Source organism: Saccopteryx leptura, chromosome 1 (assembly GCF_036850995.1).
Source record: "Saccopteryx leptura isolate mSacLep1 chromosome 1, mSacLep1_pri_phased_curated, whole genome shotgun sequence".
Classification (NCBI taxonomy): Eukaryota; Metazoa; Chordata; class Mammalia; order Chiroptera; family Emballonuridae; genus Saccopteryx; species Saccopteryx leptura.
In genome coordinates this window covers 14722232-14738712 of record NC_089503.1, presented here as the reverse complement: position 1 = coordinate 14738712, position 16481 = coordinate 14722232, and the positions used below count along the sequence as shown (strand labels likewise).

The following is a 16481-nucleotide window of genomic DNA, read 5'->3' as shown; positions in this document are numbered from 1 at the left end:
AAGGCATTAAATTTATGAGTTAATGAGATAAGATGTATTTGAACCATTGTAACATTGTAAGAGGGGTGAACTCAACTGGGAGAGAGGGCAGGTCTTCACTGAGAGGTGATATGTAGGTTGGTTTGAAAGGACAACTAGGACTCTACCAACTAGAGATAATGTGAAGTCACACAGGGCAGATGCAACAATGTGTCAAATACAGAGGTGTAGAAAGAACATGGCTCTTTGGGTAGCCTAGTAGGTGAGGGGAACTTATCTTTATAGAAACATTTCATCTAATGAAAGAGCGATTGAAATAGAATATTGCCATTTTGCAATCCTTAATAAATAGCTCTCAGACATTAAGCACCAACAGCTCCTAACATCATAAAAAGAGACCATCAGATTCCACCTAAAAAGTAGTTTCACAAAAAAGAAAAGAAAAAGCCTGTCTGATCAAGTTTCTAGGTCTAACTATTTTATAGGAAATACGGAGGATGGAGGAGTGTTAAACTATACCATGGGGATGCAGTTAGTAAAATGAGAGAATTATAAGACAAATGATGCAACTTTTTTTTTTTTTTTTTTATAGAGACAGAGAGAGAGTCAGAGAGAGGGATAGATAGGGACAGACAGACAGAAACGGAGAGAGACGAGAAGCATCAGTCATCAGTTTTTCGTTGTGACACCTTAGTTGTTCATTGATTGCTTTCTCATATGTGCCTTGACCACGAGGCCACAGCAGACCAAGTGACCCCTTGCTTGAGCCAGCAACGCTGGGTCCAAGCTGGTGAGCTTTGCTCAAACTAGATGAGCCTGCCCTCAAGCTGGCGACCTCGGGATCTGGAACCTGGGTCTTCCGCATCTCCAGTTTGATGCCCTACCCACTGTGCCACTGCCTGGTCAGGCTGATGCGACTTTTAATAAGTGAATTGCAAGAGGGGAAAAAAGATGGAGTTCCAGACGTAAAGATTAAAAGAGAGCCATTACTGCAGGAAAAGGTCCCGCAGAGCTCAGCTGTCAAGACGAGTGACTTCACTGAGGACCAGACTGCAGAGTTCAAAAATCTTCCAGCTGTGTGACTGAACAGGGATGGCAAGATCCCGGACAGCCAGTGTGGGGACATGGGGAGGGCCCTGGGCCGGAACCCCACCAATGTCGAGGTGTTCAAAGTCCTGGGGAACCCCAAGAGCGAGGAGGGGAACGTGAAGGTGTGGGGCTTTGAGCACTTTCTGCTCATACTGCAGGAAGTGGCCAAGAACAAGGACCAGGGCACCTACGTGGACTGTGTCAAAGGCCTTCAGGAGTTTGACAAGGAAGGGAACAGTGCTGACATGGGTGCGGAGACCCAGAATGTTCTCGTGACACTGAGTGAGAAGATGACAGAGGAATATGTAGAGATGCTGGTGGCAGAGCACAAGGAGAGCAGTGGTTGTATCAACTCTGAAGAGCTCGTCTGCATGGGCTGAACGGCTAGAGACATCCCCAGTGTGTTCAGAGCCCCGTGACTTCTGCTGAATGAGAACATGCGTGTAGGCTTCCTAGGTTCTCTTGTCATGGCACTTTTCCCAGCTTGTATCTCTTGGATGATGTTGCCGTCAGCATTTACCAGATAAGCTTGCTCTCTGTGCCCTAAAAAAGCAGGACATCGACTGATCTCAATGCATAGATCTTACTTGTATCCTGAAAGAAAGATGACTTTTTTTTTTTTTCAGGGACAGAGAGAGAGAGAGTCAGAGAGACGGATAGATAGGGACAGACAGACAGGAACGGAGAGAGATAAGAAGCATCAATCATCAGTTTTTTGTTGCGACATTTTTAGGTGTTCATTGATTGCTTTCTCATATGTGCCTTAACCACAGGCCTTCAGCAGACTGAGTAACCCCTTGCTCGAGCCAGCGACCTTGGGTCCAAGCTGGTGAGCTTTTTTTTTATTTTTTTGCTCAAGCCAGATGAGCCCGCGCTCAAACTGGCAACCTCGGGGTCTCGAACCTGGGTCCACCACATCCCAGTCTGATGCTCTATCCACTGCGCCACCGCCTGGTCAGGCAAAAGATGACTTTTGTGAGACAGTTGGAACTTTGAACACTGGATACTAAGGGATTATTATTTCCTTAGATGTGACAATAGTATTATTATAGGTTGAAATTAAAATTCTTTGCCAGATTGTGTAATGCAGTGAAATTTTAATGGATGAAATGTTAGGAGCAAATCTGCTTCTAAGTAGAATGGGGAGAGTGGACAGGGGTATTGGCTGTGAACTGATAATCATTGAAGCTGGGTTATGGGCATATGGAGGTTCAGTATAGTATTCTATTTGATGTTTATGTATATTTGGAATTTCCCATAATAAAACATATGTTTTTTTTTTTTTTGTATTTTTCTGAAGCTGGAAACGGGGAGACAGACTCCCTCATGCGCCCGACCGGGATCCGCCCGACCGGGATCCACCCGGCATGCCCACCAGGGGGCGATGCTCTGCCCCTCCGGGGCGTTGCTCTGTTGCGACCAGAGCCACTCTAGCGCCTGGGGCAGAGGCCATGGAGCCACCCCCAGCGCCCGGGCCATCTTTGCTCCAATGGAGCCTTGGCTGCGGGAGGGGAAGAGAGAGACAGAGAGGAAGGAGAGGGGGAGGGGTGGAGAAGCAGATGGGCACCTCTCCTGTGTGCCCTGGCCGGGAATCGAACCTGGGACCTCTGCACGCCAGGCCAACGCTCTACCACTGAGCCAACCGGCCAGGGCAAAACATATGTATTTTTTAAATGGCGACTTTGGGAGCTACTTGCTCCAGGTGACTGAGGCACAGCAGGGAATGGGGCTAGGCGCGGGGCGGCATCAGTGGCCGTAGTGGTGCTGAGGTTATAAAGTTCTTTTCCTACCATGCTCAGGCAAATGGGCTTTAAACCACCATGGAGAGCTAGGGTTCTGCGGTGGTGTCTCTGCAGCAGCCACAACGACGAGACGGGGCGGAACAGGCGGACACCTGAGTTACCCACACATTTTAACAAGAACAGCTTTGCTTCTAACTTTTATTAAATCGGGCTCCTGGGTAACATTTCCCTTAAAATTAGGATTCTAATGCTTTCAATTTTTTTTTCTCTAACCCGTGGAGGAACTGTTGAATATTTTTAAAGGCAATGGAGCTGTTTTCCAGAAGACTGGAAGCAGGGACGCCAAGCTAAGAGACGACTGCGATAGCACAAGTGAATGAGAAATTTGTTTGGAGAGGAATTTAGCCAATAGAGATTTGGTCCAGGAGGTAAACTGTTACTGATGGTGTTCGTATTGTTGTTTCTCAGGCCACAATTCTAAGAAGGACGACCTGAGGGGGTGGGGATATGCTTGCTTCTCTAACAGCAGAGTCAACCTCCCTGAGCGCAGACGCGAGTGCCAGCTGGAGCGCAGCCGTCTCCTGTCCCACCCCCGCGCGGGCAGAGCCCCTGGAGAAGCTGGGCTGCCATCTCAGCGTCTAGTCCGGCCCTCCTGGTGCCATGGCCAGTAGTGGAGGGAGGTAGGAAATGGCGCCAGTTATTTGGACTCTTGGGGACCCTTCTATTCTCGCTCCCTTATCTCAAAGGGAGCTCCCTCGGATATGCCCATCACCGCCATGTGACAGCGCTCTGGCTTTTTACAGCAGTTTGAATTCCAGGCTGTAAGACCCAACAGTGAACCACCTTTTCTTCCCTTACCTCCACAACCTTAGAGCCTGTCCCCTTAGGAGAATCCACGGGCCTTCCCTTCCCTGGAGGGAAGGTCAGTCTCCCTGGAGTGTGTCCCTGCTCCCTGTGCCTTTAAGCCCCACCCCATGCACAAGTTGCCTGTGGCTAATAAAAATAAGCTATTAAAATTCCAGATTTATAGCTGAAAATCATCACTGATCTCCACCCACTATACAGCTGTCTGCTGTATCTCTGGTGGTTTGGCTTTGTGGTGTTTTGATTTTTTAAACCTTGCCCTTGGCCCTCTGACTCGATGTTTGAATGGGGCCTCCTTAGTTCTTTCTGTGCTCATCACGATCATTCTTATCCTGCCTGCTTGAATTACTGAACTCCTTGAGGAATTTCATGATGGTTACGGACTTTCTCCCGAAAAATGCAAATGCACAGTATTTTGCCTATAGTTTACAAGTTTCTAGATTTTTAAAGCTGTGATCAATGCATCAGGGAGCCTTCTGGTGCTAAAAATGCAGTGTTCTTGGCTCCAGACCATGAAATCAGAATTTCTAGTGGTAGAGCCTAGAAATCAGCAATTTAAATAATCTCTCTGGTAATTCTTAAGTACACTAACATTTGAGAGATTCTGCTCTAAAGAATCAGCTTACCTTCCCAGTCTCTCTCCACTTCCCCTCTCAGCTCCATAACTATGGCTACAGGGGTCCAGACTCTGGAGTCCTGATTCTCTCTCAAAGAACACAACTCCTGGCCCTGGCCGGTGGGCTCAGCGGTAGAGTGTCCACTGGCGTGTGCAAGTCCCGGGTTCAATTTCTGGCCAGAGCACACAGGAGAAGTGCCCATCTGCTTCTCCACCCCTCTCCTTCTCCTTTCTCCGTGTCTCTCTCTTCCCCTTCCGCAGCCAAGGCTCCATTGGAGCAAAGTTGGCCCGGGCACTGAGGATGGCTCCATGGCCTCTGCCCCAGGTGTTAGAATGGCTCTGGCCCAATGGAGCAATGCCCCAGATGGGCAGAGCATCGTCTCCTGGTGAGCATGCCGGGTGGGTCCCACTTGGGCGCATGTGGGTCTGACTGCCTCCCTGCTTCTAACTTCGAAAAAAAAAAAAAAAGAAGAAGAACACAACTACTTCCCTCTAGTGCTGCAGCGAAGCCCTTTCTGGGAAAAGCTCAAGAGTCTGACAACGGGGCCAGGTCACTTTCATTTCCAGGCAGAGTTCTGAATTTAGAGAGCCAAGCCGAGTCCCAGAGAGTCATTTCCCTCTCCTTCCCTTAGCATCTCCTTCAGTTCTCTGTGTACTCCCCTCTCCCCATTCCAGAGCAGATTTCCACCCAAGCACGAGGACCTGTGCTTCTGCGCATTTGCCTCATCGCCCGCAGAGGATCCATGAGGAAGGTCAGCCCTGTGGATGGTGCTGAGTCAGAGTGGGGTGGAGGGATACAGGGAACAGGTGTGCAGGGCTAAGCCTGCCGACAGGCTAGCAGGTCCGGCTGCAGCCTGAGGTTCATAACTGATGACAAGTAGAGAAGGTCACCGAGTAAGTTCCTTTTAATGGATGCTTTTACTGGCTAGAAACATTTAAAAAAAATGTTATTTATAAAGAAAGTGTATAAACTAAATAAAACCCATAGTGTTTTGTTAGAGTCAACTTATGTCACTTTCTTTGGGATTTTAGATTTTTTTTCCAGTAATATACTTAAAGAAGTGATAATATCAATCATTAGCTAGAAATTTAATAAGGTAAAAATAGACCCTTATTTCTGAAGGCAACACACATTACTTTATATTTTCCCCAGTGTAAGGTCGGTGGATGGGGGCATGGTGACGTAGGAACTCAGACCCGCCCACTTTGGCTAGGACCGCCCACAATCAAGCCCGCCAAAGGAAGATTCCCAGGAACCATTTGGAAAGAAGCGATCGTCTGCCAGCCAGTGAAATTTCACCACGTCATAGTAGCTCCACCTCCCTCGAGGGACCCTTTAAATATCTGCCACGCGGTTTAATCTTTGCAACTTCCCTAGCCTCCATTTTCTCCATCTTTCTTTCCTCGGGGCCAGGGAACCTTGCCGGGCGGGGTGTGAGCTTTGTACTCAATAAAGCCGTTTATTATTCCACACTTTGCGGCTCCGAGCCCTGTTCCTTCCTTCTCGGCGGGGAAAAATACCTTACACCCAGAATTAATTATAATATGACTTTAAGTTTATTATTTGCTATTATATCACTACTTTCTCTCTTTTTCTTTTCCCCAACGAATATGAGGAATTTATTTTCAGAAAAAAAGTTCAAATGAGAATGGAGTTATTTGAAACCTACCAATTCCATCTAGGTATATTATCTCTCTATTTGGTCCTAAACAGAGATTTCTAGAAAGGAACTTTTCCCCCTATTTGTTTATGTATGTATGTATTTATTTATTTATATTGAACTTATTGAAATGACATTGCTTAATAAAATAATATAGGTTTTAGCCCTGACTGGATAGCTCAGTTGGTTAGAGCAGTGGTCCCCAACCCCTGGGCCACGGACTGGTACTGGTCCGTGGGCCATTTGGTACTGGTTCACAGAGAAAGAATAAATAACTTACATTATTTCCGTTTTATTTATATTTAAGTCTGAACAACGTTTTATTTTTAAAAAATGACCAGATTCCCTCTGTTATATCCGTCTAAGACTCACTCTTGACGCTTGTCTCGGTCACGTGATACATTTATCCGTCCCACCCTAAAGGCCAGTCCGTGAAAATATTTTCTGACATTAAACCAGTCCGTGGCCCCCAAAAGGTTGAGGACCACTGGGTTAGAGCATTGTCCCAAAACAAGATCATGGGTTCGATCTCCAGTCAGGGCTTATGTGGGAAGCAACCAATGAATGCATAAATAAGTGGAACAACAAATGAATGATTTTCTCACTCTCTTTCTTTTTCCCTTCCTCTCTCTGTCTCTAAAAGCAATCAATAAAAAAAGAATAAATTATATAGGTTTTTGGAATACAGTTTTGTAATACATCATCTGTATATTGTATTGTATATTTACGACCCCAAGTCGCGTTTCCTTCTATCACCATTTCCCCCTTTTATCTTCTACCCCCTTCCCCTCTGGTCGTCACCAGGCTATTGTCTGTATCTATGAGTTTATTTTTTAAACCCTCTTACCTTTTTCATCCAGCCCCTCAACCCTCTTCCCCTCTAAACATTTTTGAAAATGTAATATTTAAAAACAATTTAGAAAGTTCAGAAAGGTCTTATTTTTGTTTTTGTTTTTTGAAAGTAGAAGATAAATCAGTTATAATCCTGGGTCCTGCCATCCTGAGGCAACCACTGTTAACATTTTGGCATCCTTCCTTCTAGAGTTTTTCTTTAAAAATCAAACAAACATCATGGAACTTACACAATGACTCATTTCTCTTGTCTAACATTGTTTTATAATGTTTTCCAGGTAATTATTTTTTATTTCTTTATTTATTTTTTTTACAGAGACATAGAGTCAGAGAGAGAGACAAATAGGGACAGACAGACAGGAAGAGAGAGACATAAGAAGCATCAGTTCTGGCCCTGACTGGTTGGCTCAGTGGTAGAGCGTTGGCCTGGCGTGCAGGAGTCCCAGGTTCGATTCCTGGCCAGGGCACACAGGAGAAGCGCCCATCTGCTTCTCCACCCCTCCCCCTCTCCTTCCTCTCTGTCTCTCTCTTCCCCTCCCGCAGCCAAGGCTCCATTGGAGCAAAGTTGGCCCAGGCGCTGAGGATGGCTCCATGGCCTCTGCCTCAGGCGCTAGGATGGCTCTGGTTGCAACAGAGCGATGCCCCGGATGGGCAGAGCATCGCCCCCTGGTGGGCATGCCGGGTGGATCCTGGTCGGGCGCATGCAGGAGTCTGTCTGACTGCCTCCCCATTTCCAGCTTTGGAAAAAATACAAAAAAAAAAAAAAAGAAGCATCAGTTCTTTGTTGTGGCTCCTTAGTTGTTCATTGATTGCTTTCTCATATGTGCCTTGATCGGGTGGGGGGGTCTACAGCAGAGTGAGTGACCCCTTGCTCAAGCCAGCAACCTTGGGCTTCAAGCCAGTGACCTTTGGGCTCAAGCCAGCGACCATGGGGTCATGCCTATGATTCCACACTCAAGCCAGCGATCCTGTGCTCAAGCTGGTGAGTCCGTGCTCAAACTGGATGAGCCTGCGCCCAAGCCGACGACCTCGGTCCTCCACGTCCCAGTTCACATCCACTGCCTTGTTAGGTCCCAGTTACTAATCCTTAAAAACCAGAATTTATTTCATGGTTGCATCATGTTTAATCAAATGGACATACCATTATTTATTTAAACTTTTGTTCAGTTGTTGGAAACTCAGGTGACATACTTATTATGTATAGTATTATCAATATGCTGTAATAAACATCTGGTGGCTAAATCTTTGTCATCGGGGTTATTTTCTTAGAAGAGGAATTGCTGGGTGAAGGTATTACGAACATTTTTAAGGCCTTGATACACAGGATCAAATTATTTTCTAGAACGGTCAGCTCAACGAAGTGTCCTACCACACTTAGATGTTGCACTACATAACAAAATACTTCAACAGATTTGCATCCAAGCAAAATATTACAACAAAGGGCTGTGAACAGGGTTGAGAGGAGGGGATACACGTAACAGCCCATCCTCTCCCCTGAGGAGGTGGGTCTATTTTGTTAATACTAGAAGCATAGCCTTTCTTGTACCACATCCTCCCAGAGACATCAGGCTTGACTAAAAGTTATGACAGGTTTTGGACTGTGAACCCCAACCCAAATGGCTGCCGGCATTCTAAACTCTCAGGAGACTTGCCTCCTTTGTTCTTTCTGCTGTGGCTATTGTTGTTTTCTCTCTGGCTCCTCTGCTAGGACTACTGCTATTGTTTTCCCATGCTGTTCCTGCCTTGGAACTAGAATAAAAATGTTCTCTTTTGATAAGTAGAAGCCCGGTTGGCCAACTCTGGATCCTCAGCTCTAGTGACCGACCACTTTTACTCAGTGCTCCTCTTACAACTTCTCACAGTTTTCTCCGTTCAGACACTTGGAACATACTTCCCAGAGACTGAGCTGGGGAGAGTCCCAGGTAAATAGAACCCCGGTGGTCGGTCTCATCCTAGATTTCCTGAAGTACATTTGCACACTAGGTCCCTGTTGGGCAGATAAAATATATTATGCTCATTTTGTTAAAGACGGCGCTGCCCAAATGAAAGCCCATTGCCCAGGTGATATTAATGTGTGTTGGGGGCGGGCTGTGGGCAGGCAGGATCCTTGTAACCTGGGGCTTGGTTTTAGGACTAAGCCTTTCCCACCCTTTTTGATGTGGGGTGGTACAATCCCATCATGCCTCAGATAAGTGACTTTGTATTAGAGACTTCCCTATTTTGTATATTGGATTAAAGGTTTTGATTTCTTTTTTTAATTTTTTAAAATTTTTATTATTATTATTTTTTTTGTATTTTTCTGAAGTTGGAAACGGGGAGGCAGTCAGACAGACTCTTGCATGTGCCCGACTGGGATCCACCTGGCATGCCCACCAGGGGGCGATGCTCTGTCCATCTGGGGCGTTGCTCTGTTGCATCCAGAGCCATTCTAGTGCCTGACTCTAGAGGCACTAGAGGCCATAGAGCCATCCTCAGCGCCTGGGCCAACTTTGCTCCAATGGAGCCTTGACTGTGGGAGGGGAAGAGAGAGACAGAGAGGAAGGAGAGGGGGAAGGGTGGAGAAGCAGATGGGTGCCTCTCCTGTGTGCCCTGGCCGGGAATTGAACCCAGGACTCCCGCACGCCAGGCCAACGCTCTACCACTGAGCCAACTGGTCAGGGCCAGATTTCTACACTATAAAATGGGGGCATACTGGGAGCTTACTCTCTCGGTTCCTGAGATTAGCATTAGAAGAGAGAGCAGAGAGGAGAGCAGAGAAGGGCTACGTGGAGGAGGCCAGGAGAAGCAGACAAGATGGTGGAGTACTAAAGGAGAAGTTAGTGCAGAGTTTGTGCAGGGAGAAGGAAGGAGATGGGGAACAGAGGTGAATAAGGCTGGTGAGCTAGAAACCTTTGATTCTAGGAAACTCGGATAAGTCAGTAGCTTTGTGAGCACTGAATGAGTGGGTTTTGGAGCCCAGTGTGTGTTTTTGCCTTGCCCGCCGGGTGCAAGCTAGGATTAAAGATGATGGCCCACCAGCTTTTGGCTCTGTTGTCTCTTTACCGATTGCCCGAATCCAGTGCGAACCTGCATGGGCCAGGTGGCTGTGATGGTGACCTTGGCTACAGTCCCCTCTTAAATTGTTTGAAACATGGGTAGATTAGATTTAGATGATCTTCTGACATAGGCTGGAAACACTTAGGTACTTGTAGGGCAGAGACAACATGCGGGTGGGCGTAAGTGGAGAAGGCCAGAGGCCACTGTTCGGTCCAGCACTCTCCACCTAAGGCGACAGGGCCACTCAGAGGGAAGTACACCACTGTCTCTGGCCCAGCCTGGAACGCTGGCTCTGGGATTTTGCCTGAGGGAAGAGACAGGCTCTAAGATAGAGAACTCTAAAATTCCTAAGGAACAGACTATGTGAAACAGAGTGTAGAGCAGTTCAAGTCAGGATCCTCTCACAAAATGATGCAGGTTTTTTAAAGAAGGCAATTAAGAAGAGTAGTTTCATGAGTGATACAAGCTGAACTATGGCCCAGCTAGTTTACCAGAAAGAACCAGGGAAAGAACAGCTGAGAAAGGCCCTCCTGGGCCTTTAATTGGATTAGACTGCGGAGCAATGTATGTCCCAGGGCATTGTCGCAGACAATAGCACAATCAGCTGGCAATCAGTGGAGCCTGAGAGCTGGGAGTAATGAAGGAACGAGTAAAAGACAGCTCTGTTCAAACCCACTGTCATCTGGGAGACTGTGCACTCCCAATACTGCCCCCTTCACGCAGCAACATCAGAGCCTTTGTTCTGTGGAGGAAATAGACTTCACTAAAATTGTCCAGCCGGCCAGTAAACAGACAAATCACAATAAACCCTGGAGGCAGAGAGAGGGGACTGGTATCCAGAATTGCTACCATATACTATCTGAAGTGTCCAATTTCAATAAAAACTAGGTGACCTTTAAAGAAACAGGAATGTGTGACCCCTATACAGGAAAAAAAGTGGGCAACAGACAGTACCTGTGAGAGGGACAAATGTGAGATACAAGCCAAAACTTCAGAGTAGTCATTATATATACAGGGTGGGGCAAGAGTAGGTTTGTACTGAAAACAATACAATAATTAATAAATAACAATACAAGAAATTGTGTTTTGTGTACTTACAACTGTAAACCTACTTTTGCCCCACTCTGTATATTTGAAGAACTAGAGCAAGCAGTGTTAAAAGATGTAAAAAATATGATCACAATGTCTTATTATGTAGATAATATCAATAAAGGGATAGAAATGATAAAAAAGAATCAAATAGAATTTGTGCAATTAAATAGTACAATAATTGAAAAGAAAAACTCACTAGAAAGGCCAAACAGTAGACTTCTGGTAGAAGAATTAGTGAACTTGAAGATAGATCAATATTGGGCTTCATCAAAATTAAAAAACTTTTGTACATCAAAGGACATTATCAAAAGAATGAAAAGACAACTTATTGAATGGGAGAAATATTTACAAATTATATTATCTGTTAAACGACTTGTATCTAGAATATATAAAGAACATTTACGACTCAACAAAACCCCCTAATTAATAATGAGCACTCAATCTGAATATACATTTTTTCCCCCAGAGAAGATGTACAAATGATCATATAAGCACATGAAAAAATGCTTTACTTTTTTTTAGTCATCAGGAAAATGCAAATCAAAGCCACAACAAGATATTTTGTATCCACTAAGATGTTTACTGGAGAGATAACAAAAGAGATAATAAGAAATGTTAGTAAGATTGTGTGGAAATTGGAATCTTCATATACTGCTAGTGGGAATGTAAAATGATGTAGCCACTTTGAGAAACAGTCTAGCAATTCCTGAGAAGGTTAAACATAGACTTTCTGTATGACTCAGCAATTCCACTTCTAGAGAGCTGAAAAATACAATTTTACCCAGAACTTGTATTTGAATGATCATAGCAGTATTATTCATCATAACTAAAAGGTAGAAACACTCCAAATGTCTACCGACTGATGAATGCATAAACAAGACGCAGTATATTCATACAATGGGATATATTCAGCCATAAAAAGGAATGAAGTGCTGACGAACCTTGAAAATGTTATGCTAAGTGAAAGAAATGACCACATATTTTTAGGTCCCATTTATATGAAATGTCCAGACAAATCTATTAAGACAGAAAGTATATTAGTGGTCAATTGTCAAGGATGGAAGAATGTAGAGGGATTGAAGGATGATGGCTAAATAGTACAGGCTTTCTTTTGAAGGGGGGTGAAAATGTTCTAAACCTAATTGTGATGATGGTGGCACAACTCTGTGAATAAACTAAAAACCATCAAATTTTATACCTCAAATGGGTGACCTGGAATAATAGGTAAAAAAAATTTATTTTGAGCTCTGCTCCTGGTTACTGGCAAAGGAACCTGAAACTCTTATCATCTCCTAAATGACAGGAGCACTACGAGCATCTTTGTTCTAATATTTGGTCGTGGACCCTGGTTCCTGCCACAGAGCACCTACATCCCTTGTAATTTCCTGAGAGACAGCGGTGTTTTCTGTTCTAATGAGATGACTCTTTTTTTTTTTTTTTTGACAGAGACAGACAGAGAGAGGGACAGATAGGGACAGACAGACAGGAAGGGAGAGAGATGAGAAGCACCAATTCTTCGTTGTGGCACTTTAGTTGTTCATTGATTGCTTTCTCATATGTGCCTTGACTAGGGGGCTACAGCAGACTGAGAGACCCCTTGCTCAAGCCAGTGACCTTGGGTTCAAGCTGGTGAGTCTTGCTTAAACCAGATGAGCCTGCGCTCAAGCCAGCAACCTTGGGGGTTCGAACCTGAGTCCTCTGCGTCCCAGTCTGATGCTCTATCCATTGCGCCGTCTGGTCAGGCTAATGAAATGACTCTTGGTGGGTTTCTGGATCAGGCCTGGTTACCAGAAAGACCAAACCATGATTAGAATCTTGGAATTTTGGGCTCCACTGCCCATTCTCCAGAGAAGGGAGGGAGGCTGGAGGTGGAAATAATAATACTTGATCATGCCTATTTGATGAAACCTTCATAAAAGTCTCAGTAGCACGGGGTTCAGACAGCTTCTGGGTTGGTGATCACATTTATATGCTGGGAGGGTGGCACACCCCAACTCCCCGGGGACAAAGCTCCTGCACTTGGAACCCTGCCAGACCTGGCCCCATGTATCTGTTCCTCTGTATGCTTTATTATGTCTTATATTTTATAGTAAACTGATAAATGTGTCTCCCCGAATTCTGTGAGCTCTTCTAGCAAATAATCAAATCCAAGGTTGTGCGTGGGGAATCACGAGAACCTCCGATACATAGCCACGTCAGACCGAAGTCGTGGGGACCTGGGACCTGCCAGTTGTGATTGGCATCAATTGGGGGTGACAGTCTCATGAGGCTGAGCCCTTGCCTGGGGGTCTGTGCTAACTTTGGTTGTTGTCAGAATCTAAGTGAATTGTAGGACACCCAGCCAGTGTTGCAGAGAAAAACCCTACACGCCTGACTAGAGGAGAAACACACAGGAACAGGAGTGTGCTTTTTGTACTTAGGTGAATTATTCAATAAAGCTGTTACAAATATAATTGTCTATACTTAGAGATGTAAGGATTGAGAGAGAACAGAAAACCAAGGAGTTCAAATGGAGGTCATCATTAACTTTTGTACAACTGGTCCTTTTATTGATTGTACATCCATACCTCTAAACTTCCTTCCTATACCACATTTGACTTTTATTTCAGTCGACAAGAAACTATTTTATTTTTAAACTTTTTTAAGAGAGAGTGGAAAGAAGAAAGAGAGAGAGAGAGAGAGAGACATTGATTTTTTTGTTCCCCTTATTTATGCATTTATTGGTTGATTCTTGGATGTGCCTTGATGGGGATTGAACACCTAATATTGACATATGGGGATGATGCTCTAACTGACTGAGCTAATGGACTAGGGTGACAAGTAATTCTTTTATTGCCTCCTGGTGCTGTTGCCTGCCAGCCAGGAGTGTGGCTGTAGGAGTGTGCTTCTAAATATGGCAATGCTTGTGTAGTTACTTGGACATTTTATTGCATATTTGCCCTTATTTATAAAAGCACAGTAGAAAACGGAAAACTACAGTGCTGATGTCAACGATTCTGCAGTTGAGACAAGGGGAGGTATCATGCAGAATGCCAAAAACAGTAAATTTGATGCTTACTGAATTTCAGCAGGACTGACAACTGTGTTCAATTATAAAGGAAAACGACAAGATTTGAAACACGTACAAATCACTGGGGAGACGTTACCGCAGCCTGTGGCCAAGAGTGGAGGTGTCATGGTGGAACGGTGTGTGGATATTTAAAACCAGTTGTAGAATCTTATTTTGGTACACTGATTTTTTTCTTCTGATAATGTATCTTTTTTTTTACCCAGTGATGCTTGCCCTTCTTGGCAGCCATGTCCTGAGTAGGTTCCCTGCAGTAGAGTACAAATAAAAAAAAAGTCAATCCCTGGCCTTTGAGGTTTAAAAAATATGTTTTGGAAACTTTGAAAAAGATAAACCTTTTGTGATTAAAAATGCTTTTGAACTTTAAAAACTAGAACCATGAATAACCCCGGGCATAAACTCATGCCTTAACCACAGGCGTATAAGAATGTATGATCAATTAGAGCCAGTTTCTCTGTGTTTGTTGTTGTTGTTTTTTTCCTTTCAAAGACCAGATAAAAATTCACTAGGCTTGCAAAGTAAAGAAAATCAGAGCAGAAGTGAGCTTAGAGGCTGGTGAATCCCTAGGAAGGAATCCTGAGGCCCAATCCCTAGAGCGTCTGCACTTTTGAGGTCTAGGAGCCGTTTAGAAGAAATGGCTGGGACTCAGGGCCAGGGAGAGACGAGCTTCCGCTGACCCAGGGGCCTGGGACATGGGATGAGAGCGTCCAATGCGCTCTGAGAGGGAAGAAGGAGTAGCTGAGAGTCTAGAGAGGCTTTCCTTTTGGGATATGCAGTCATGACTATGGTTTCATGGTCTGGCAATTGGAGACCTGGTAGGAATAGGATGTCACAGGAAATGCCTGCATGGACACATCACGACAGAGGACCAGGCCATATCCCTAGCTATCCCATTCTTATTCCTGGGTATTCTCTAAGCCCCAAGAAAGGGGAGGACTGTGTGTATGAGTGGGTGTTGGGGGGGAGGGGGAGTTAAATTGATGGAGCTTGCCCTGAATTGATAGAAAGTTTTGCCATCTGGCTGATAAGCTCAAAAGAGAACTTGCTAAGAAAAAAAAAAGTCACCTTCTTGTCCAGGTGAGTTTGGGACCTGGGAACAAGCCTCAGCCGACCCTTCACGGAGGAAGTTCATAGTCACCACGCTGGTGACAATGATTCTGCTGTCACAAACTCTGTTGCCAAGGGAGACAGACAATCAGTGTTTAAATTTTCTCTTCACACAATTTTCAAGAGTATTGAAAAGATATTTTCATAGTCATACAATCTTCTGCTCTATTATTTACATAATTACTATCGGCAGATCTTTACATCCAATGTTAAAATGAAATCTTCTCTTTACCAAATATCATTTCTTTATTTTTTCCAAATATCATTTCAAGTAAACTGAATGAACATAAATTTTTTGAGTTGCAGAAAATTAACTTGTCAGTATTCAAAGGTACAATCTATTTTTATTTTTTTAATAATCTACTTGAAATCATTTAAATATTCATGTATACAGCATGACATTCAGATATCAATTAAGTGTTTATATCATATTTGAGAACTTATTCTTTTTAGCTTCTCTGGATTGAATTCCCTCTCTCCTTCCCTTCCTTCCAAACAAATAAAATATGTAAACATAAAGTTCACATTTCAGGCATTCCGCTTTCTAAAACATTTCCCAGGAAAACATTGCCAGGAAGTGGGATTATCTGAGTGGGAAAATAACTCTCCTCCCCACTCTTCATCCCAGAACAGCTAAATAAAAACCATCAAGCCAGTGAAGCCTCCAGTAGTTTATCTGACATATTGTGGTCTTTGGCCCATCTAATTACAGTGTGAGCTAGGAACGGATAACTCCGCCGGAGACAGCTTATCTACCGTCTAGGGTTAACGGCATGATCGGTGGAAACAGCACTGGACTTTGTGTCTAAGTGTCTGGGTTTGGTTTCAGTCCTTTGTCATCCTTGTGGTCTTCATTTTGTCTTTGTATATATATTTTACAACGTTATTAAACTATATATTAAATTGCAAAATACACATGCATAAGTGTTTAAATCTACACCGTTTAAAGAATATTGCTCACTGGCCCTGGCCGGATAGCTCAGTTGGTTAGATAGAGCATCATCTGGACACACAAAGGTTGCAGGTTCGATCCTTGGTCAGGGCACACTCAGGAACAGATTGATGTTTTTGTCTCTCTTTCTCTCTTTTTCTCTCTTTCTACAATCAATAAGTAATTTAAAAAAGTTAAAGGAAAGAATATTGCTTAAAAAAACCTCTCCCATGTATGCATCATCTACCTTTGAAATAGATGTTATGATTATGTTTAATGTGCTTATGGATCACCTAGGGGTCGTGGTTAATGCAGAATCTGCGTTTCTAACCAGCTCCCAGGTGCCGCAGAGGTCGATGCTCCAGAGATCACACGTTGAAGGTTATGATCTAAGAAGGCTTCTGTTTGCCTCTCCCTAACATTATCCTTTTTTTGGTCCCACAAG

At 44.2% G+C, this 16481-nt stretch overlaps 1 protein-coding gene across 1 annotated transcript; it reads left to right on the top strand.

Annotated features, from left to right (window-relative positions):
• Nucleotides 1–1103: 1103 nt before the first annotated feature.
• Nucleotides 1104–1448, top strand: LOC136387922 (myosin light polypeptide 6-like). The gene has a single exon (XM_066360028.1). It carries the CDS (start codon nucleotides 1104–1106, stop codon nucleotides 1446–1448), a length of 345 nt encoding a protein of 114 aa, XP_066216125.1.
• Nucleotides 1449–16481: the final 15033 nt, after the last annotated feature.